At 20.6% G+C, this 22,472-nt stretch overlaps 7 protein-coding genes across 7 annotated transcripts; 5 read left to right on the forward strand and 2 right to left on the reverse strand. All coding sequences in view use genetic code 6, as the record gives it.

Moving 5' to 3' along the window:
• Positions 1 to 179: 179 nt before the first annotated feature.
• Positions 180 to 2,351, forward strand: TTHERM_001372789 (cyclic nucleotide-binding domain protein; the record flags this gene model as incomplete). Its single annotated transcript, XM_012799507.1, has 7 exons — positions 180 to 269; positions 533 to 622; positions 890 to 979; positions 1,243 to 1,332; positions 1,596 to 1,685; positions 1,947 to 2,036; positions 2,267 to 2,351. Coding segments are annotated over 7 exons (625 nt in total), but the record flags the coding sequence as incomplete, so codon positions are not given.
• Positions 2,352 to 2,986: 635 nt separating this feature from the next.
• On the reverse strand, positions 2,987 to 5,084 carry TTHERM_01372790 (hypothetical protein; the record flags this gene model as incomplete). Its single annotated transcript, XM_001029653.3, has 10 exons — positions 2,987 to 3,095; positions 3,185 to 3,274; positions 3,457 to 3,546; positions 3,606 to 3,695; positions 3,832 to 3,921; positions 3,988 to 4,077; positions 4,151 to 4,284; positions 4,526 to 4,581; positions 4,921 to 4,956; positions 5,060 to 5,084. 10 exons carry the CDS (start codon positions 5,082 to 5,084, stop codon positions 2,987 to 2,989), a joined length of 810 nt encoding a protein of 269 aa, XP_001029653.3.
• A 4,636-nt stretch (positions 5,085 to 9,720) lies between these two features.
• TTHERM_001372796 (hypothetical protein) lies at positions 9,721 to 10,816 on the forward strand (the record flags this gene model as incomplete). The annotated part of the gene is made up of 2 exons (XM_012799508.1): positions 9,721 to 10,528; positions 10,635 to 10,816. 2 exons carry the CDS (start codon positions 9,721 to 9,723, stop codon positions 10,814 to 10,816), a joined length of 990 nt encoding a protein of 329 aa, XP_012654962.1.
• A 1,474-nt stretch (positions 10,817 to 12,290) lies between these two features.
• TTHERM_01372810 (hypothetical protein) lies at positions 12,291 to 13,652 on the forward strand (the record flags this gene model as incomplete). The annotated part of the gene is made up of 1 exon (XM_001029655.2): positions 12,291 to 13,652. Exon 1 carries the CDS (start codon positions 12,333 to 12,335, stop codon positions 13,650 to 13,652), a length of 1,320 nt encoding a protein of 439 aa, XP_001029655.1. The 5' UTR covers positions 12,291 to 12,332.
• Positions 13,653 to 14,101: 449 nt separating this feature from the next.
• TTHERM_01372820 (TLD protein) lies at positions 14,102 to 16,850 on the reverse strand. The gene is made up of 8 exons (XM_001029656.3): positions 16,582 to 16,850; positions 16,374 to 16,513; positions 16,110 to 16,291; positions 15,531 to 15,621; positions 15,145 to 15,356; positions 14,740 to 15,079; positions 14,542 to 14,666; positions 14,102 to 14,491 (listed from the first exon to the last, which is right to left on the reverse strand). The coding sequence occupies exons 1-8, from the start codon at positions 16,788 to 16,790 to the stop codon at positions 14,228 to 14,230; spliced, it is 1,563 nt and encodes a 520-aa protein (XP_001029656.3). The 5' UTR covers positions 16,791 to 16,850; the 3' UTR covers positions 14,102 to 14,227.
• Positions 16,851 to 18,023: 1,173 nt separating this feature from the next.
• On the forward strand, positions 18,024 to 19,487 carry TTHERM_01372830 (hypothetical protein; the record flags this gene model as incomplete). Its single annotated transcript, XM_001029657.2, has 1 exon — positions 18,024 to 19,487. The coding sequence occupies exon 1, from the start codon at positions 18,090 to 18,092 to the stop codon at positions 19,485 to 19,487; it is 1,398 nt and encodes a 465-aa protein (XP_001029657.2). The 5' UTR covers positions 18,024 to 18,089.
• Positions 19,488 to 20,913: 1,426 nt separating this feature from the next.
• Positions 20,914 to 22,033, forward strand: TTHERM_01372840 (hypothetical protein; the record flags this gene model as incomplete). The annotated part of the gene is made up of 3 exons (XM_001029658.4): positions 20,914 to 21,141; positions 21,195 to 21,369; positions 21,507 to 22,033. The coding sequence occupies exons 1-3, from the start codon at positions 21,034 to 21,036 to the stop codon at positions 22,031 to 22,033; spliced, it is 810 nt and encodes a 269-aa protein (XP_001029658.3). The 5' UTR covers positions 20,914 to 21,033.
• Between the last annotated feature and the right edge of the window lie 439 nt (positions 22,034 to 22,472).

Consider the following 22,472-nt stretch of genomic DNA (forward strand, 5'->3'; position numbering starts at 1 on the left):
AAAGCTCATTTTTCTTTTTTTTTTTATTGTGCTTGCTTTTTTTTGTTCTTTCTTTGTTAATTTATTTAGCTCATCCTTTTATTTTCAAATTTTTAAATCTTATTATTTCATATTTTTTTTTCATTTTTTCCTTCTAATTAACTATTTTATGATATATTTTTTCTTCAATATTTAAAAAGTGATAATTAAATTGGCGACGAAGGTGCATCAGGCTTAGGTTCTGGTTTAGCAAATTGCATTAATCTCTCAAATTTGACACTTGACCTTCGGTAAAAACAGTTTATTTGTTTTGGATTGTGATATTTTGAATTATAAAAACTAATTAAAAACAAGAAAGCTCTTTTTTCTTTTTGTTTTTATTGTGCTTGCTTTTTTTTGTTCTTTCTTTGTTAATTTATTTAGCTCATCCTTTTATTTTCAAATTTTTTACTTTTACTATTAATTAATTAATCTTATTATTTCATATTTTTTCTTCATTTTTTCCTTCTAATTAACTATTTTATGATATATTTTTTCTTCAATATTTAAAAAGTGATAATTAAATTGGTGCAATGGGTGCATCAGGCTTAGGTTCTGGTTTAGCAAATTGCATTAATCTCTCAAATTTGACACTTGACCTTTTGTAAAAACAGTTTATTTGTTTTGGATTGTGATATTTTGAATTATAAAAACTAATTAAAAACAAGAAAGCTCTTTTTTCTTTTTGTTTTTATTGTGCTTGCTTTTTTTTGTTCTTTTTTTGTTAATTTATTTAGCTCATCCTTTTATTTTCAAATTTTTTACTTTTATTTTTAATTAATTAATTAATCTTATTATTTCATATTTTTTCTTCATTTTTTCCTTCTAATTAACTATTTTATGATATATTTTTTCTTCAATATTTAAAAAGTGATAATTAAATTGGTGCAATGGGTGCATCAGGCTTAGGTTCTGGTTTAGCAAATTGCATTAATCTCTCAAATTTGACACTTAAACTTAGGTAAAAACAGTTTCTTTGTTTTGGATTGTGATATTTTGAATTATAAAAACTAATTAAAAACAATAAAGCTCTTTTTTCTTTTTGTTTTTATTGTGCTTGCTTTTTTTTGTTCTTTTTTTGTTAATTTATTTAGCTCATCCTTTTATTTTCAAATTTTTTACTTTTATTATTAATTAATTAATCTTATTATTTCATATTTTTTCTTCATTTTTTCCTTCTAATTAACTATTTTATGATATATTTTTTCTTCAATATTTAAAAAGTGGTAATTAAATTGGTGACGAAGGTGCATCAGGATTAGGTTCTGGTTTAGCAAATTGCATTAATCTCTCAAATTTGACACTTAAACTTAGGTAAAAACAGTTTATTTGTTTTGGATTGTGATATTTTGAATTATAAAAACTAATTAAAAACAAGAAAGCTCTTTTTTCTTTTTGTTTTTATTGTGCTTGCTTTTTTTTGTTCTTTCTTAGTTAATTTATTTAGCTCATCCTTTTATTTTCAAATTTTTTACTTTTATTATTAATTAATTTATCTTATTATTTCATATTTTTTCTTCATTTTTTCCTTCGAATTAACTATTTTATGATATATTTTTTCTTCAATATTTAAAAAGTTAGAATGAAATTGGTGCAATGGGTGCATCAGGCTTAGGTTCTGGTTTAGCAAGTTGCATTAATCTCTCAAATTTGACACTTGACCTTTAGTAAAAACAGTTTCTTTGTTTTGGATTGTGATATTTTGAATTATAAAAACTAATTAAAAACAATAAAGCTCTTTTTTCTTTTTATTTTTATTGTGCTTGCTTTTTTTTGTTCTTTCTTTGTTAATTTAAAAAATTTATCATTTTATTTTCAACTTTTGCTTTTATTTTTTATTAACTAATCTTAATATTTCATATTTTTTAATAATTTTTTCATTCTAATTAACTATTTAATGATATATCTTTTCTTCAATATTTAAAAAGTGGTAATTAAATTGGCGACGAAGGTACATCAGGATTAGGTTCTGTTTTAGCAAATTGCATTAATCTCTCAAATTTGACACTTATATTTTAGTAAAAACAGTTTATTTGTTTTGGATTCTGATATTTTGAATTATAAAAACTATTTAAAACAATAAAACTTTTTAAATTTATTTTATAGTTTTTATTTGATTTATTTTTTTATCTTTATTATACCACTAATACTATTTTATTTATTAATTTAAGAAATATTTTTTAATTTAAAAGTTTATTCTATTTTGATATTTATTTAAAATTTACACAAAATTATTATAAAATATTAGCCAAATCAATGAATCATAAAAATTGAAAGTTATAAGCAAGTGTCTTAAATCAAAAAGATTAGTTGTCTTTAAAAAATTATTCTGATTATAAAGAAATCACGAAAAAAACTATGAATAAATATTAAATGTTTGATTAATATTATATAATATTTTGAAAATTTTTTTAAAATCTAAAATATAAACATATATATAGATTTTATTATTGATTTATATTTTTAAATATCATTCATTTCTATTTTTGTAAGTAAATAAATTATTTTTTAAAAATAAAAAATAAAATTTACTTAAATTAATTAATTCCTCTTAAACAACCCTTTAGTTTCTCCAAAAACAATCAAATAATTTGAAACTTTTAGTGTTATATTATTTCTTAATAAATTATATAAATGCCAAGCTTTTATATTCCAGTTATATTTTAGTCTGAAATATTATCCATCAATCATATTTCTATCTTTTTTTATTTATCATGATTAAATAAATACCATGATTTAAATAAAACCTCTGGGAGAAATCAAATTTTACTTTTTATTTTAACTCTTGTGGTTAAAAAATTTAATTAAAGTTTTGAATAGAAATATTTTAAATAATAATTAGAAAGAGGTTTTGCAATATATAAAAATAAACAGTATTTAAATACCAAAATGATTGATAAATAAAAAAGAAATTAGACATAAAGTTATTTAGTTAGTTATAAATTTATTATTTTTAGTATTTTATTTTTCAGTATTTATTTGCGTATGAAAGCTTAATATATCTTTTTACTAATCTTTTAATTTTGAATATTTTGTTGAGTAATCTGTAGTTATCTTGATTTCGAATATTATTATTTCTATTTTTTAAATTGAATATTTTTAATTAATTAAATTTATGAAAATGTTTTTTATTAAATTTATTTAAAAATAGTAATAGATTCTTTACTATAAATCAAGAATCAAAGAGTTAAGTTTCACACAGCTTTATAATTATTTTAAAAACCCTAAAGCACCTTAGATTCCAATATTGTTTGACCTTTTGTTTAATATTCAGAATAAGGCACATTTAAATAAATATAAAATTAAAATATTAATTATTTCTAAGAACTAAAATAGAAATTATCTTTTCTTAAAATCAATTAATTAATGATATCTCTTAAGATTCTATCTTAATTTAGAATTTATTAATTTTAGTTTTTAAATTGATTTAAATTTTACCAGCAATTGATTAGAAGATTCCTAATACTTCTACTTTTACTAATTCCTTACCCAAAATTAGAAATGCCCTCATCTCGAATTTAATTTTTCCTTATTTAATGAATTTATTTATTAATAGCATTTGATAAATATTTAATTTTATTATTTACCATAAATAAATACTAAAGTTAGTTAGAGATGTCATATTACCTATGTCATATCCAAAGCGTGCTATTCCATCATCATCAATTAAATTTTACCTTTTTAATAAAAAAGACTTTAAAAAGAAATGGCAGACAGAAATGATAATTAGCATGTTTTTAAAACAAAAGAATCCTTCCTTATTTTAATTCATATTTTATTTATTCAATTAGTAATAACTAAAATAATACATACCATAAATTAAGAGTAATTTATTTTAGATTTCTACAATTTTTCAATCCTCTTCCTAAATGTGAAATTCCCTTGCCTTCAATTTTGTTATCACTTTAGAATAAAAATATTTTTTTAAAAATAAAATTAAAATAAAAAGAGTAAATAGAAATTAATTACTAAAAATCTAAAGATAAATCTGTTAATTAGTAACAATTTTCCAAGCTATCTGATAAACTATGAGCTCCGCTTTCGCAAATATTATTTTCCCTTCATATTAAAATAAGATAAATGCAAGCTAACACATGTGTTTTTATTCAATTTAATAGTAAAATAGTTCTACTTTAAATCTAATGTCAAACTCTTTAACTTAGGAATAGTTTTTAATCCACTTCCTAATCCCATTACTCCTTCATCCCCAATTTAATTATTTCTTTTATTTGTGTTTACATAAAATATTTTACTTAAAGATATAAACTTTTAAATATAAATTTAAACAAATATCTTTAATAATAAATAATATTATAATACCCTAGATAGATTAGTAAAACTTCTAATTAAAGGCAGTTTCCTAATTAATTGCCTAAATTTGATATTCCCTGATGACTTATTTTGTTATTGCTAAATATAAAAGAAATTATTAATTAAATAAACACAACATGTCTGAAATAGGATTATAAATACGATAAATCTAGTGTCAAAGATGTTATGTATATACATTATGCTAATCCAATAGCTAAATTAGATGTCTCTTGATCAAAAAGTCTATTACTACTATTTATAAAAAGTAGTTATTTATATATCAATTATTAGATAGAATAATATATCCGAATCAATGTTTTTATCACAAACTTTTGATAAATAAAAAAAATTCAATAATTATTTGTTATGAGATAGTTGATTTATTTGTGTTATTTTAGAAACTTAATAACAAAAAAATCTAATAAAATATTGATTTCAGTCAATTGAAAATTAAAAATTGCAAAAGACCATATTAATCTATTCATTTTACTTATATTTTGTTATTTAATTGAAATTGTATTCAAAAAATAATAATTTAAATTACTAATTTAAATCTATTTAAAAAGTAAATAAATATGATTGATTGATTACCTTAAGTTAAGTGCCAGAATTCTTATTTTTTAGAATCTTTTTAATTTTTAAACAAGATTTTATAGGTTCTCATGATCAAAAATACTTTGACTTTAAATAAAAAAACATCAACAAAAACATCTTGATAACGCTAATCTACTTTTAGAAGTATAGCATAAGCTCATTTGTGTTAAAATTTGTCTCTGTTAAGAACTAATTTTAGAATATTTAAATAGGTAGAAAGCAAAATGATTTTATTTTTTAAAGAATACATCTTAGAACTTATTGTATTTTTTTAGTTGTTACTCTGATTCTACTTTCATTTTCTTTTTTATGTTTTTTCAAATTAATTTGATAATAATGAATATAAAAATATTGAATATGTATGTAGGATCTTTGCATTTAATACGGATTCAATAAATAAAAGTAGCATTTATTTAATTTATGTTAATTGTTTTCTATCTATTTTATTAAATATTTAAGGATTTCTAAAAATGAAATGCAAGAATCATTGATGCTTTAAATGATTTTTGATTATTACATAAAAATACAGACTTTACTTTTAAATTCTTTTACAGAAGAGCAAATAAATAAATGTATTTAATTAGTTAATTAGCCCTCCACAAGTTGCTAAGTAGGTTAAATTTAATTAATTAGCTTGAATTTAGTAAATTTGATTGTACTATAAATTTATATCAGTTAAAAAGGTCATTCATAAACACCAAAAAGCAAACATAAATTATTTACATTTAAATTAAATCATACTTACTAATTCTGAAATTCTTTGCATTTTCTTTTTATTTGAATTAATATATAAATAAATAAATGAAAGAATAAGCAATCTAGTTCATAATTAAAAAATATTTGTAAACTACTAACTTTAACATAAAAGCAAGCTAATTAGATAGCAAGCAAATAAGTCTAAATAAAATAAATGAATAAATAAATAAAAATTATTTATAAATAAATATTTTAATTTATTTAAGTTTCAAATAAAATATTTTTGAAACGTTAAACAATTTATGAATATTTAAAATTTTTGTAATCTGTCAATTATAACACAAAATCCAATTAATAAACAAAATTTATTTTAACGATCTCCAGATAATAGAGTAAACCAATAAATAATTCAGGATATTCCATTCTTAAAATTTACTATAATATTTTTGTATTTTTTCAAAACTCAAAAAATATTCATAAATAATTTATCTATTTATTTATTTATTCATCATAATTTGTATTGAAGGAATAAGTTTATTTGTTTGTAAGCTAAACAATAATGATAAGATTTTAAAATGAATTAGATATTTCTTTAATAATATCAATTAAATGGCTAATTACATAGCTTAACTTTAAATTTAATGGTATATTTTTAAGAATAATTTCAAAAAATTATTTATTCAGCAATTTAATGTAAGGCTTAACAATTTTAGGATTTAGCACATTAAAAATTGTAATCAAAAATTAAAGAAAAAAATAGATGGTAAAAGATATGTTTACTTTAACTAAAGGAAGCAAGGAAGAAATAACAATTTTAGGATTTTATTCTTTAAAAATTGTAATCAAATTAAAAATTTAGGTAAATACAAAGATTGTACTTTATTTTATGCAAATTAAAATCATCTAAAGTCTTCAAAATTTGATCCAATTATAATTTAATATTAAAAAGCTAAAGTCTTCGAAAATTTATCAGATAAATTTATGTTATTAATTTCTAGTTTTTGTATTAAAAAGCAGCAAAAATTGATTTGAAAAAATAAATCTCAAGTGGGAAAAAAAATTTTATAATTATTTAAGTCATTAAGTGATTATTGAATTTATACAAATAATCTAAGCACATTTCATAAGGGAAAAAGCAATAAGTAAATAGTAATTAAACAATTAACAATAACTCTCATCTTAAATCACAAACAAGCAAATAAATAAATTCATTAAAGTTATAAGATGAAGAAGAGTAAATAAAATTTATAATAAAAAACTCATGTTAAAAAAATATTTATTTATTCTTATTAAAAGATAAAATTAAAATCTTTTAATAAAATTTCAATTAATAACATTAAAACTAGTATTTCTAAGATAAATCTAAAAATAGTTAATAGATAGATGGATGTAATAGATAGATAGATAGATAGATAGATAGATAGATAGATAGATAGATAGATAGAAATATTATTCATCACTAAATTTGATACTGCTAATTAATATATTTTAAAATAAAATTTATTCTTTAGCTTTTTTGCATAAAATTTTTAATTTATTTTTGAAAAAAATATAATTATTTTAAGTAATATGTGAGTATTTATCTTTATTCAATGAGTATAAATATATTTATTTAGCTATGAAATTAGTGAGTCAGTGAATTAATAACTAATTGTCATCCTAATACATAAATAAATATCTCATTTATTTTACTAAGATTAAAGAAATTTTATTATCAATAGCTAGTTTAAGAATAATTATTCTTAGTTTTATTCATTAAAAACCTTTTAATTAAATTATGTTTTATTTATTAATTTAAAAATAAAATTCTTCAGATAAATTTAAATATAATAAATAGGTATAGAGATAAAAAGTAAAAGTTAATTAGTTAAAAATATAATTACTTTTTAGCAATATTTTGTGAGTATAATATTTAAAAACAAACCAACCATATTTGAAAATGTGTTTTCTGGAATGAAAAGGAAAGGAAATATGATAGATTAATAAAATGGAGTTTGGAAGATAATAATTAAAGAAAAATAAAATAGAACAATCGCTAAAATAATATTTATTTCTATCTCTTAAAAAAAATTGTTCATTTTAATTTAAAAAATATTTAAGAAGTAAGTAAATGTGTGAATATTATTAAGCATACATAAATCTAAAACAGACTAGTAAGTACTAAATATATCAAAAAGAGTATTTAAGCAGCAAAAAAGAAGTAAATAACATTAGATATATCTTATAAATACTGATCTATTTAAATGAAAAAAAATACATTGTAAATATATATATCTATCTTCATTTGCAAAATTAATTGTTTTTCCTTTTTTAATTTGTAGAAGAGTTATATTTTTTTTTCGTATAAAATTTACTTTAAATTCTATATATTCTCATATATTTTATAAACACTCCTCTGCCCAAGTTAAGTTTTTATTATTTTGTGGTTATTATAATAAATATAATTTATCTCGATTAATGAAAAATACAATTGTATTCATCGATTAATCAAAATAATTTTTAAAATATATATTTTTTCGCTTTCTCCATAAATATTTAAGTTTGTTTTTGAAATATTTACAATTAAAAAATAAAAATTAAAAATATATTATTAATTATATATTTTTACATATTATTATATGCTTTAATGTAAATTTTCTCTTAGAATTTTCAAATAAATTTATGCTTTGATTTAAATTTTCTCTAGGAATTTTCAAACTTATGCTTTTCGTTTTTAAATAAGATGAAAAATCAAATTAAAATTAAAATTCTATTTCAAAAAAATTAGAATAAAAAAATACATATTTGGTTTTATAAAAAAATATTTTAAAGACTAAGTAGAAATTAAGATAGATAGACTGAAAAGCCAATAAAAATGTTAAATTTACTTTTTAAAACTAGAACAAAAGGATAAATAAATTAATTGCATAGTTTTAAAATTACATTATCATAAAAAGAATTAATAAATAAATCAAACATTAAAATAGAATAAGAAGCTAAATAAAAATATGAAAATTATATTTTAAACTAGAACAAATAAATAAATAAAGAAATTACATATTTTCTTTTAAAATTAAGTTATCAGTAAAAGAATAAATAAATCAAAAATTAAAATAGATTAAGAAACTTCTTAATAAAAATATGAAAATTATATTTTAAACTATAACAAATAAATAAATAAATAAATAAATAAATAAAGAGATTATATATTTGCTTTGAAAATAATGTTATCAGTATAATACATGCATACTAAATTAATTGAAAATTATAGATGATTTCACTTCTTAATGAAATTTATAAATTTTGATCTTTAGCTTTATGAACTTAATACCATACCACTAAATAAAGTAAAATTGAAAATTAAAATAAATAAACAAGTAAATTATAAAAGAAAATTCTATTTAAAATTTAGAATAAAGATTTATTTTAAAAAATAAAAATAATTCTTTCATTAAAAACTAAATGAATGAAAAGATTAAAAATAGATGCTTTTATCAATCATAAATGAAATATGTAAATTTGAAACTATAACTAAATATTAAGAATTTTTTTAGAAAAAATTATCTAAATGATGTAATTTGTCTATATCTTAATTTACTTAACGATTTATTAAATTTTGAAATCAGTCAGATTATATCATCCTATTTACATTTGACTAAAAAATTTTTACAATCAAATCAATAGGATTTTTTAAAGATTTTATTAAAAATCAAAAGCGATCTCTTAATTAAAGTTCTACAAAGTAATCAACTTTGATATGAATGTACTTGGCCAATATTTAATTTTAGCGCAGATGTAAAAATTATAATTTTTTAAACACCTATCTATCTCTTAATGTAAAAAAGTTAGTAAAAGAATGTTCAGCCTAAGTTAAACGAAAAGCAGATGTTGATAAAATATATTTTTTGCTTTAGAAAGCTATTAGCAAATGCTTTTAACATTTATTTGATACTTGCTTATTGTAATAAAAATTGATTGATCACTGTATTAATTAATGATTAGATTAATAAATTAGCAAAGTATGGTAATAGAGTCTATTCTTTATAATTTAAGGGTGATTCTTCTTACATAAATCTTATATAAGAAAAATAATCAAAAAAATAAAGATAAATTAAAATAAAAATGTAAAGCCAATCATAATTTTATGTAGATGAGCTAAAGTCATATTTCTAGCAATAAGATAAATAAGATATCAAATTTGAAGAAACTATGCAGATATTAAAATTAGATAGTGAAAGTTCGATTAATAATTACATAAGTAATTCTTAAAATAGATGTTAATCAAATACCAATGAAATTAATTTGAAAAAAAAGACAATCGTGTTCAATAAGTAATTTAAAAGATTTAAAGAAACATAAAGTCAGCTTTTAATACAAAAAAAATATACTTTTGAAAAAGATTTGAGATTGTCATAAGGATTATTGATTTCTACTGAAGGAATAATCAGGACTGATTATAGTATTGTTTAGTTAAGTTTTGGTTATTTATATAATGCATCAATTGTCAAATTCTTAAAGAAATAATATATTGTAGAAGTTTAATATGATTAAATCCAACAAAATCATGAAATTTCACTTAAAGATGCTTACAATTACTTATGTAAAACCCCTTGTCAGTAAATATAATCGTCTTATTATGCCATATAAAGTGTTTATGAGTAGAAAAGAAAGTTAAGGACTGAATTAGACTCAATAAAAATTACATAGGATTTGATTTAGTTGTATAATTAATAGCTATATTTGTTTATGCAAAAATGCGATGCTTATATTGAGCAATATAACCAGTAAAACGATGGAGCAATCTTTTAATATTTTATAAGAAAAATAAATCTAAGCACAAAAACAGAAGAAATAGCCAAAGTTGGCTATTCGAAGTCTTTTTTAGATCTCATAGGAGCATCTGTCGATAAATTTTGCTCTATGCTTTTAAGTAATTAGAAAGTAGATCTAGTTTAAAACCAATAAGAAATTCTTAATCAAGCTATAAATGGGATCCATAAATATTTTAAAAATAATTTTGTTTATTCAAACTAAAGTTAATTAACAACATTAGATGGCTTTCGCTTAAATTTCAGCTATTCTATGGAGCATGTTGATTTAAGGGAAAAGTTTCAATTAAAATCATAATTACCTTTTAGATAAACTATTACAATAGCTAAAATTCAAATCGATATCTAAGAAATACAAAATTTAGTTAGTTTTAGGTTTTAAAACATGAGGAAATAAACCAATCTATCGTTTTAAGAATATATTCAATAAGAATTGTCAAATCTTTATTTAAATTCTGCATTTCCAACTCAATCCTAAGTATTTATATAAAAATATTATCAATAAAACATAGAAGAGATATACAAATAATAAATGTAAAATAGTTGATCATTATCTATCTGCTTAATATGCTCAAAAATATAATTAATCAATTACTTAATAAACAATAAACAAACAAATTGATCTGACCTAGAAATAAAATTTATATTAGTTAAAATAAAAATATTGTAAATAAGTAAAAGAATACTAACTTACTAAATAAATGAACTTAAAAAGTTTTTAAATTAAGAAAATAAAAAAGATTTTTAAATATAATTTAATCGATGAATATAATAAAAAATATGTATTCATTCATTCATTACCTATTGAATCTATCTGAAGAATTAATTTATATAAAAATACTATAAACATAAAAAAGAATAAATATATATAAATAAATAATAAATTTGATATTATTGTTTATCAATACTAATTTCAAATATTTAGAAATAAAAAATATGTTTATAAATAAATTAATTTACAAACAAATCTTCAGTTAATAATAAAAATTCTAGTTAAAAACTTGCTTAATTATTTGGGATTTAAATTTTTGTCATACAAATTTGTATAAATTAATTAACAAAAGCCTTTCAAATAATATTCCAAAAACAAAAATAATTTATATACAAATTAATTAATAGATTGATTGATTGACCATTATAAATTTGTTATCAATTTTTTTTCTTTTGAAAAAAATAAGTTTTTGGGATAGGTATATTAAATAAATAATTAATTAGTTAGTTATTGATTAGAAAAAAACTTTCTGATAGTATGTTTATTAATCTTAAATCGTAGTGCAAAATACTATCTGTATAAATATTTTTGATAAAATGATTAAAATTAACATCAGGAATATTGATAGAGTCATCAAAATCATTAAAATTCTAATTATTAATTTTTGATGATTTTTTTTTGGAATTAATTTTAAGAATCTGATGAAACTCAAAAAATAAATTTCTCTATTAATTTTACACTTTTTTATACTTAATAGACTCTTTAATATATACTTGGCAGGGCTTTCTATAGAATTATCAAAATAATCAATATTGCATTATTATTAATTTTTTGAGTTACTATTTTGGAATTATAAAACTTTGTTGAAAGATATTAACCAAAATATATATTTTTTTCTATTCATTTTTCACTTTTGAAGAGGTATATTTTAAAAACCCATGATTATTGACCAAATAATATTTGCGATTATTATTATGTCTTAAATACACAGACAATTCTGAAATTTCAAACAATTAATTTAGACACAAAAAAAATGTTTATACTGATTTTGTAAATATAAAAATAATTATTTTGTTATTTTAAATTAAAAGTGTAAGGAATATTTGTATGTATTAATTAGCTTTCATTTCATATTTGATTATTTTGATTGATAAAAAAATAACTAAATTAACAAACTAACTAATTAACAATTGATGGAAATAGAAGAGCCCTTTTTTGATTGTCAAGATGATATTAATTAAAGTTAAAAATACATAAATAAGTTTCCTTTATTTGAATTATTAGAGCAAAAGGATACGAGCTAATTGAGTAATAACGAGGATAGCTCATTTTTTTAAGATCAATTTTATTCTTATAGCACTTCCTCATAATTAATAAATTAGGATAAAAATATCTTTAATGCACAAAAATAAAAAAAAAGAAGAGCTAAAGTCTAAGAAAATTAGATTCTGAATACGAGGCTACTCAACCCATGTAGGACAATCAAATTTTTTTCTGGGATTTCTATAACTAATGATGGAATTTTGAGGTTTTGTTACAGTCTTAGTTAAATTAGTTTTGGTTTTTAGCAGCAATTAGTTTCATTAGTAGATTTTAATAATTAAGAAGGATTAGCAAATCTCCATCTTAGCATAGATCGTTCGCTACCAGCTTTGCCACTATAAGAAGCACTTAAATTTTATAAATAATTTTACAATTCTGATTTCATTAGAATTTCAGATAAATTAGAATCCTATGATAATATGATGAGCAAATTGAGGACATAAATTTATAATATGAACTTGAATGAAGATTGCTTTCAAAAAAAAGAAGAAGAATTTTAAGACTTTATTTAGCAAGCTGAATCTTATATTAAATAATATGCAAGAGAAAACCCTAATTAAATGTTTTAGTATACCTTTGGAAGAGTAAATCATAAACAGGGAGATATAGAAATTACGCGTGCAGGCTATTCTAAGTCATATTTATAGTTACTTGGATTGCATCCTGAAACGTTTAGAAACATTGCTTTGAGATAATAAAAAATCGAATTAATGAGAAATAAAGAAGACATATAAAAATAAAGTTTAGAAGGATTGAAGTATATTGGCCACAATAAAAAAGATTTCTTAAAAGACTGCTTTATTTCAGAAATTGTTACATTTGATGGATTTCCTTTGATACTTTATCAAACAAAAATTAATGTGCGATTACCTTTAAAGAAAGAGTAAAAAAAGTAGCTAAATTTGGAATACCCTTACATTTTAAGCATAACTTAGATGGATGTAGAACTTAAATAATTGTAAAATTTAATTCAATATCGACAAAAACTTTCACTAAATCCAAAATACCTTACCTTAGATGAATTTATGTAGAAAGAACTATCATACTAATTTGAAAGTGTGGAGTATTCTGTTCATTCTCAGCTATTCCTAGAAAAGTATTATTCAGATAATTTATAATAACTTAAAGAACAAGAACAAAAATTTAATTAATAAAAGTATGCAGGCTATAAATTTATCTAATAGAAATGAATCATTAAATCATTTTAATTATTTAAAGTTTTATTTATTTTATAAAGTATGACATCTAATTAATTAACTCTTTATTTAATTTTTTAATCATTTTTTAATCTCTATTCATTAATTACATCTTTAAAAAAATGTTAGTAAAATATATACTCTATAACATGCAAAAAACTGGAATTCAATTAGTAAAAAATAAATATAAATTATGGGTTTTATAACTTTTGCCTACTATATTTTTTAAATTTTGATCAAATCAAAAATTAATAAATTTACATAATATAATCAAATTTAATTTCATTTAAAAAATTTAAATGCTATTAAAAAAAGAATAATAAAACATTATTTGAATTTTAGAAAGGTAAAATAAAAGGAGCATTTAAAAATGAATGAAATAAGATAAATTTAATTTTTATTTGTTTTAAGGATGAATTAATAAACTATTTTGAAAAAAAAGTAAATAAAATTTTAGGATTATTTAACGAAACAAAGGATGCATATCTTGGCATAGAATCAATCACATTATAGATAAAAACGTTAAAATATTTTTAGGTTTTATAAATATATATATATTTTTTTGTTTTTCATTTAACATCTTTGATCTAGGTGGTTTGGTAGTATTGCTAGTTTGTTTAAGTTACGTAGTATTCACGAGAAACATTTCTTTCGATAACTACAGACTGAGGCTAAACATTTGAAGTAGTGGTTGTGGTAATAGTTTAGCTATTGACTTGAGGCTAAGGGGTAACTAACTCTTCTTTAACAACTACAGTTGTGTTAGTGGTTTTGTTGTAAAGACTCATATCAATAGTTTCATCACTCAAAACCCACAATTCAATTTGATCAATCTTTTAACATAAAATTTACTAAGAAATTGTTTACAATTTTTGAAAATTACATTCATAACTATGGGCTAATCACCACTTTGAGCAAATTCTGGCTTTGTAGATTTAATATAACTTTGTTTGTTGATTTCATTATGCAAAAACATCAAATCATTTTCTTCTTCTCCAAAGAAAACAACTAAATTATTAATTTATTTTAAAGGTTTATAAGTGATTAAGAAAAGTAAGGAAGTAAGTAAGTAAGTAAGTACCTATTGCTGTCTAGTCCATGTTGAAAAAGTTTTGTCTGCCACTTGTGTTGGGATAAACCTAGAAATTAGGAGTTAACTACAAAAATGACTCAGATTGGTTCTTGTACTTAGGTAAAAAGATAGCAAAACTTTATCTTTCTGTGTTACCTGCAATTGCCCATTTTGATCTTGATAATATGTGCTCTTCTTCTTCAACTACTTAAGATTTTTTTGCCAAATGACTAACAATTAAAAGGAGATTTTAGTTTCCAAATGTTTAAATTGCTTTGATTAAAGATTCAAAATTGTATCTGTCTTTCTAACCATCGTAAATAATCTCACGATTAGGGAATTCAGAAAACTAAATTGATATATATTAATAATTTATAAGTTTATTTAAGTTATGCTATCTAATTTAATTCATACCAAATTAACATTAAGAGATAAGTTTGTTAAAGTATTGTGGTCTAGCAAAGCACTTTATTTAGGAGGATGGTGATTACCTTCTTAATTTTCTTTGTATTATTTTTTATGATAGAAAGTATTCTAGAAGTAAGCTAATAATAATTTGCTTAAGTTTGGGTGTTTAGTAGTTACAGCCACAATAAATTCAGAGAAGCTCATTTCATATTTATCTCCTAATTAATTTATTTTTCATTTATATTTAATTTAATTTATAAAGAAAGAACAACTTAAGTAAAACCTTCATACATACATACTTAAAATTGTTCTTTTCATGATAGGTTTTATTTAAAATACATTAAAATTTATTCTTTAATAAAATAAATAATTTATTCAATAATTTCTTTTACCAAAAATAAATGAATTGTGCTTTTTAGGAATTGATTCATCTCTGTCCCACTTGTATTTACCATTTAAAGCTCCAATTACTCCATGAATTTCCTAATCAATAAAAAAATTTTTTAAATTAAATATTTTTATGTTTTATTTGTTGCTTTTAGAATGAATTAATCTAATATTTTTCATTGGTGAATTTATTCTAGAAAAGAAATAAATAAATAAATAAATAAATAAATAAAAAACTTTCTTCCACTATAGAAAATAAAAAAGATTTATGAATTTTTGATCATTAAATATTTTGCAGCAAGTATGAATGGGTGTTTTTTACTTTATGAAGATTTTCTAAGTAAATTATAAATTTCAATAATAATAAAAAATATTATTGACTGACTGATTGATTGATTGATTCATTCATTCATCTCTTGAAGATTTTAAAAAGTAGAGATTTCTAATGAATGACATTAATTAATTTCAAAATAAATTGGGACCGTTTTTAATAAAAAACAAATCACTATTAATTAATTGATTGAATAGATTATTGATATTTATTTAATAAAAATCAATATAGATATAATGAATGATAGATTTACAATAAAAAACTCAAGACCCATTCTATAATTGATCTTAAGACGGCTGATATATTCTTTGTCGGCTTGTTTATTTTTGGTGAGACTGGAATAGAATGAGAGCAAGCCAAACATTTCAACTATCGAGTAGTCTCTGTATCTAATATCTTGTCTTATGTAAGTTGTGCCTTGCAAAAAGAATTCCACTTTTTTAATATTTGTTTGATTAACAAAAACGATTCAAAAATAGATCCGAAAATCTAAATTAAATGCTATTAAGAATCTTACCAAAATAGAGGAAAGTGTCAAATGTTAGGCTCTGGCTCACTGACTACTCTGATAAGAACTGATGGATCTTTTTTCCCAACTCTTTGTTTGGCTTAACAACTTTTTGTAAACCTCTAGAGCTAATGTAGGATCCTGATTTCCTATTAATAGAAGAATTAAGTAAATTCAAATAGAGACATGTATCTTAATAAGTATTTATTTATATTACCCGTCTTTTAGCTTAGAGAATTCACAAAAGTTGTTGTAAATTTTATCGATCTGTTCCTATGTTAGACTGCAGTCTTAAAAATTAGATTTTTTTGAAGGATTTCCTCCCATATTTATTTATTTACTTATTTATTTATTTGTTAATTAATCTATAATTGATATGAATTTTTAATATTTGATTTAATTTAATTATTAATTTGTTGTATCCATCCTCTTCTTAACAAAAACGAGCAGCAATTTTTATTTACATCCTAATTTATTTATTTATTGTTTTGTTTATCGTTGATTAGTAGCGTAGTTGTTTCTTTTGTATGCTTTTATTATTATTTATTTGATGTTATAAACAACTCTTATCTAATATAAGAATACTTAAAACATTTTATTCAATTTTTTTTCATTTTATTTGAGATCTTACTTTTTAGAAGTCATCATAAAAAAACCAAAAACAAATATTCTATTTTTGATTTGGTTACATTACATTTTTATTACTTTTTATTATTGCATAATAGCATTGATTATTACTTAATAATATATACATCTATCTATTATCTTTATATTTATTCTTACATGAAAATATCCACAAAATCTAATATTATAACAAAGATAACTTTGTTATTTTCTATAGTAGGAATATTTTTACAATTCCACTTTTTCTAATCACTTAGAATATTAATTTCATTTTAAGTAAAATCCCCTATTTTTTAATATCATATTAAACTCATTAAAAAAATAATCTTTACAAAATAGCAAATAATCCAAATTACCAATTAAAAACAATCCCCTTTCAAATTAATCAACCAATTTATATTTTATAAATCAATAAAGGACTAAATTACAAATTCCTTCAGAGAGATAAGCTTTTTTAGTAAAAGATTTATTTGCTTTTAGCTTTAAGTGATAAAATAATAATATACAAGTCTTATTTAATATTTATAGAACTATTAAAAATATTATAAAAAAATATAAATTTAATTTAGATTTTTTTAGTTGGAATAATAATTAAATTAATAAAGAAATAGTTAATTTTTAATGAAATATAACACTATTGCGTTGGAATTTATCCTAATTTATTTAGATTTTGATACTAACGAAAAACAAATTTATTCATTAAAATATTACACAAATTGCTTATAATATGTCTATGATATCTTAATCCTTTCTTATTTATTATTCTTAAAATAAAATTAATTTCTTCAAATAAAATTAAAATATTTATTTTGAGTTGAAATATGGAATTTTAATGTGTTATTTTTAAAAGAATGATATCCTTTGACATAGTTGTTTTTTTAATAGAATTATTCCTATTTTTATATTTTTGCAAACATCAAAGAAAAATCATAATATCAATACAAAAATTTACAATTAAGATAGATTAATTTGTGTTTGTGGGTTCTAGCTAGTTTACTATTAATTATTATAGATATTAAACACTTTTTTAGAATCTATTAGTTAAAAATCAATCAATAGCTGATTATATTTATAATTATTATACATATATAATATTAGTAAATGAGTATGTCAGTATTCATGTAAGATAATAATCCGTTTACAAGCAGCTCTTAAAACATCCAACAATAGGAGAAGTATTTTACGATCTTTGATGAAAAATTATAACTTAGTAATAATAAGAAGGTTAAATAGTTTAAATATGAAAAATAAATCGATTAGAATGATAAAAAATAAAAATAGAATTAAGCAAGTAAAAAATATAAAAAATCATTCTAAATGATGAAGAAATTTAAGTAAATTAGAAAATAATAAAGAAAAGACCATAATAAATAGACTTAATTTATAGAAATTATAAAAAGAGTTTGCTAGGATGAAACGATTAGATTATCGTTTGGAATTTAAATACACAAAGATGGAATTATTAGGCTTAATTACTCTGTTAATTGTTTAAGTTTTGGGTTTAATTTCTACTAAAATGCAAACGTTAGCTATTCTAAATAAGATTCAATTGTAGAAATTGATTTATCTTTAGGCTAAAATTTTCCGAGAGCTACTGCCAATTAGGCTATTGAATTTATATCTTAAACTCCATGCAAAAAATTAAAATAGGTCCAGCAGATTTTGTAAAAATATTAAGAAGTAAGGGAAAATGAGTTCAAAAGAATTTTTTAAGTGAATGTTGATAACAGATTTAAATAGAAATATGACGATGAAACAAGTTAATATGTAGAATCTTGCAAAGAATATATTTAAGAATACTAAAATTAAAACCCAACTCAGATATTCCAGTATGCTATAGGTAGAGTAAATTACGAGTATGAAGACGTACAGATCATTAAGTTAGGTTATTCAAAGGCTTTTCTAGATTTAATTGGAATAGATATTTCTAGTTTCACAAGCATTCTATTGAGACATTAGAAAATTGACTTAATCCCTGATAAAGAAGAGATTATGGAAAACAGCTTAAAAGGTCTTTAGTATAGGTTAATTAAATTACAAGAGTTGAAGTATGATTGCAAAATAGTTACATTTGATGGATTTCCATTAAGAGTCACTCTTAAAAAGAAATAAGCTTTACCTTCATATTAATCAAAATAAATAAGTATATTTTTAAAAGAAATGTTTTTATCTATTTCAGAAATTGATGTTAATTTAGATGATTTATATAATTTGATCATTTATAGAGAGAAACTTTTGCGAAATGATAACTCATTATTAACATTTGATGAATATATTTAAAAAGAACTTTCTTTAGCCTTTGAAGACGTAGAATATTCAGTCTTTTCTTAGTCTTTTTTGGAAAAATATTATTCCTAAAATGTCATTTAGCTAAAAGAAATCTAATAAAAACTTTTATAAAAAAATAATTTTGTGAATTAAAAATAAACAAGTTATAAATATATTCACAACCAATATACTGATTTTAACCCAATTAAAATTATTTCCTCTATTAGATGATTTGTTTATATTTTTTATTATAATGTACAATTTAAATAAATTTATATATAATAAAATTAATTAATAAATGAATGAATGAAGGTGATTTCAATTTTTATTTGAGTTGTGCGCTCAAAGTGACAATTGTGCAAAATATCTATAAAAAATTATTCGCATATGAAAGTACGCATAATACCCTAAATAGTATTACTAAAGTTAAATTATTTAAATAATTTTATTTTTACAATTTCATTTAATTTTATTTATTATTTGTGAATTTAAATATTAATTTCTTTAGAGATATTTTAAAAGAAAGGAAATAAAATAAATTTTTTGTAAACTTATTTTTGATTATTTCTAATTACCTTTTAGTAAAAATTTAGTCTTTAATTCTACTAAGATAACAATTACATTTAGATGAAATATAAAGTAAAATTAATAAGCTTTAAATAATAACATTATATTACCAAATTAATTATAATAAGTAAATTTATTATTATATTTAATTTTATGATATATAATATAAAATACTTTAATTACTTATTTTATATGATGCTTTACATCAATCATTTAATTAGTACAGACATTTTCTAAGAATATTGATGTTATTTATATTATATTATTTTAATCTTAGTTTAATTGCTATTTACATTTAAGCTAGCTAGTTATTGAATTTATTTCAGTAGCAAAAAAATGGCAGAAAATAATTCACCTAATTTTTTAAAATATAAAATAAAGAATTTTATTGGGGAAAATGTTTTACTATAAGCAAAGTGGGGCTTATGATTTAATGGCAGAATACAAATAAAAATTAATAATTTTGTAAAAAGCTACCTACCATTAAGAGAAAATAAGAATTATTAATTGTAATTTCAGAAACTATGAGCAATAATATATGAACCAGTAAATAAATACATGCAGTATTAATTTTATTAAGGAGTTCACATTTTACCGGAAAATAGTTAAAAATGATGTAAAGACAGACTCCCTCAATAAATAAATTTAAAATAGAAAGAAATTATAATGCATATAATATAGTGAAGAAGAAAGATCGTCGTTTTTGATTGAAATATAAAAAGAAAGAAAAATTGAGAGAGAGCAATTTTGGTAAAGCCTAAAACGATACTATTTAAAGGTACTTACTTGTTTTATATAATAAAGATTAATACAAAAACTGATTCTGACAACGAAATCAATCAGTTCATAGAAAATTTAAAATTTAGAATTGAAATGAAAATATATTGATTTATTTATTTATTTGCTTGCTTGATAATTAATTAGATCAGATATTTAAATTTCCATTTATCTAAAAGAAAATTTCAAAGTAAATTTTGTTTATGTGTTGAATTATGTGATATTTCCTAAAATTTCAATAGCACAATAACCACCTTTTAATATGAGATAATACGCTAATCAAGAGATTAATTAGTGCGCAAATTTCTGAGATAAAAAAGAAAGAAATTCTATCACTAAAAATTTTCAATCTATTGATTAATTTTCTAAATTAAAAAAGAAAACAAACTCTTAATTGCTAAACAAGTTAATACTCCTTCCTGATAAAGAAATTATGTTCTAAATTGACATTAGTCTCAAGTCCTTTCAAGGTGATTAAGCCTAATAAAAAAATTTCATTTTGTAAAAGTTTTCTGACATCATTCCCATTTCAATCATTCCTGTAATTTATTAGAATCCACTTTAAAACGTTTCTTTTTAACTATTTTTTTATAGCTGAGTGAAAACATTTGGCAAGTAGGATTTAATTCTGAATAAGCAAAGGAGAGCTCTTTGAATATTTTAAAAAATGATGAATCCGTTACAATAATCAGCGATTTTGCAAACATAGATGAAACAGGCGAGTACGAAATTATATACAAAGAATAAGAGTAGAATGCTATCTAAGAAAGTAAACATTTGGTTTCTTATTTCATAATATATAAAATAATTATTTGTAGCCAGCAAAAATATGCAACCCAATTCATTTTCTCAAAAAAAATAATTCTTTAGATTTTATTTTTGTAACATTTTCATATATAAATATAGAACAAGAAATATAAAACAAAGAACTTAAAATCCCTCAAAGCCAATAAGAAAATGTTGCTAAATCAAGTGAATCACTGTAAAATATGAGCTTCACTTCTGATGATGATGAGAACAGCAAAGAGTAATCTGATAATAATAACTAACAAAAAAATAGTCAAAAAATGGGGTCTTCTCACACAGTAGAGTCTGTTTAGTCAACTGAAGACATCAAGGAACATATCCAAGCCTACGGAAACAATCTTGAGGCCACATTAGTTTAATCTCCTCTAATTTCAGAAGAAGAAACAGATGATACTAGCTAGAAAATTTATCAGAATATATCATAAATAAATGTCTCTAAAGAATAAAGAAATGCCCTTTATTCTGCTTTTAACCAAGCATCTTCTTATCTAAAGGAAATTAACAAAAATTGGGTCTGTGATGAATAGCAGAAAAATGAAGATTTGTTCAACAAAAACATACTTTATAATCCTAAATACCAAATACTAGCTTTAGGATTATTTTCTATTTATATCTTTTTCCTTTGAAACTCCTTATGATTGTTCATAAAATAAACAAAAAAAAAACAAACAAACAAAATCAAAAAACTAAAAAATATATTACAAACCTGATTGATTGATTGATTGATTGAATACTTTCTTATTTAAATTTCTGGTAAAGAATTTAAAAAGAAATATTTGCTAGCCACTATCAGAAATTATCAATAAATAAATAAATAATTTACTTATATTAAATCCACTCTAATATATCAGCTTCAAGCGAATCAATCAATCAATCAGTTAATAGTTACTAATTCATTTTAAATATATATTAATTAGTAAAATGTTCAGATTCTACTTTTTGAATATCTCAACTAGTAAAAAAAATATTATATATAAAAATCTTGAAAATGATATACTTCATTTAGTTAAGATGAATTGATTGATGATATATAAATAAATAACGAATCAATCAATAAATCGATTA

Source organism: Tetrahymena thermophila (genome assembly GCF_000189635.1).
Source record: "Tetrahymena thermophila SB210 genomic scaffold scf_8254463, whole genome shotgun sequence".
Taxonomy (NCBI): domain Eukaryota; phylum Ciliophora; class Oligohymenophorea; order Hymenostomatida; family Tetrahymenidae; genus Tetrahymena; species Tetrahymena thermophila.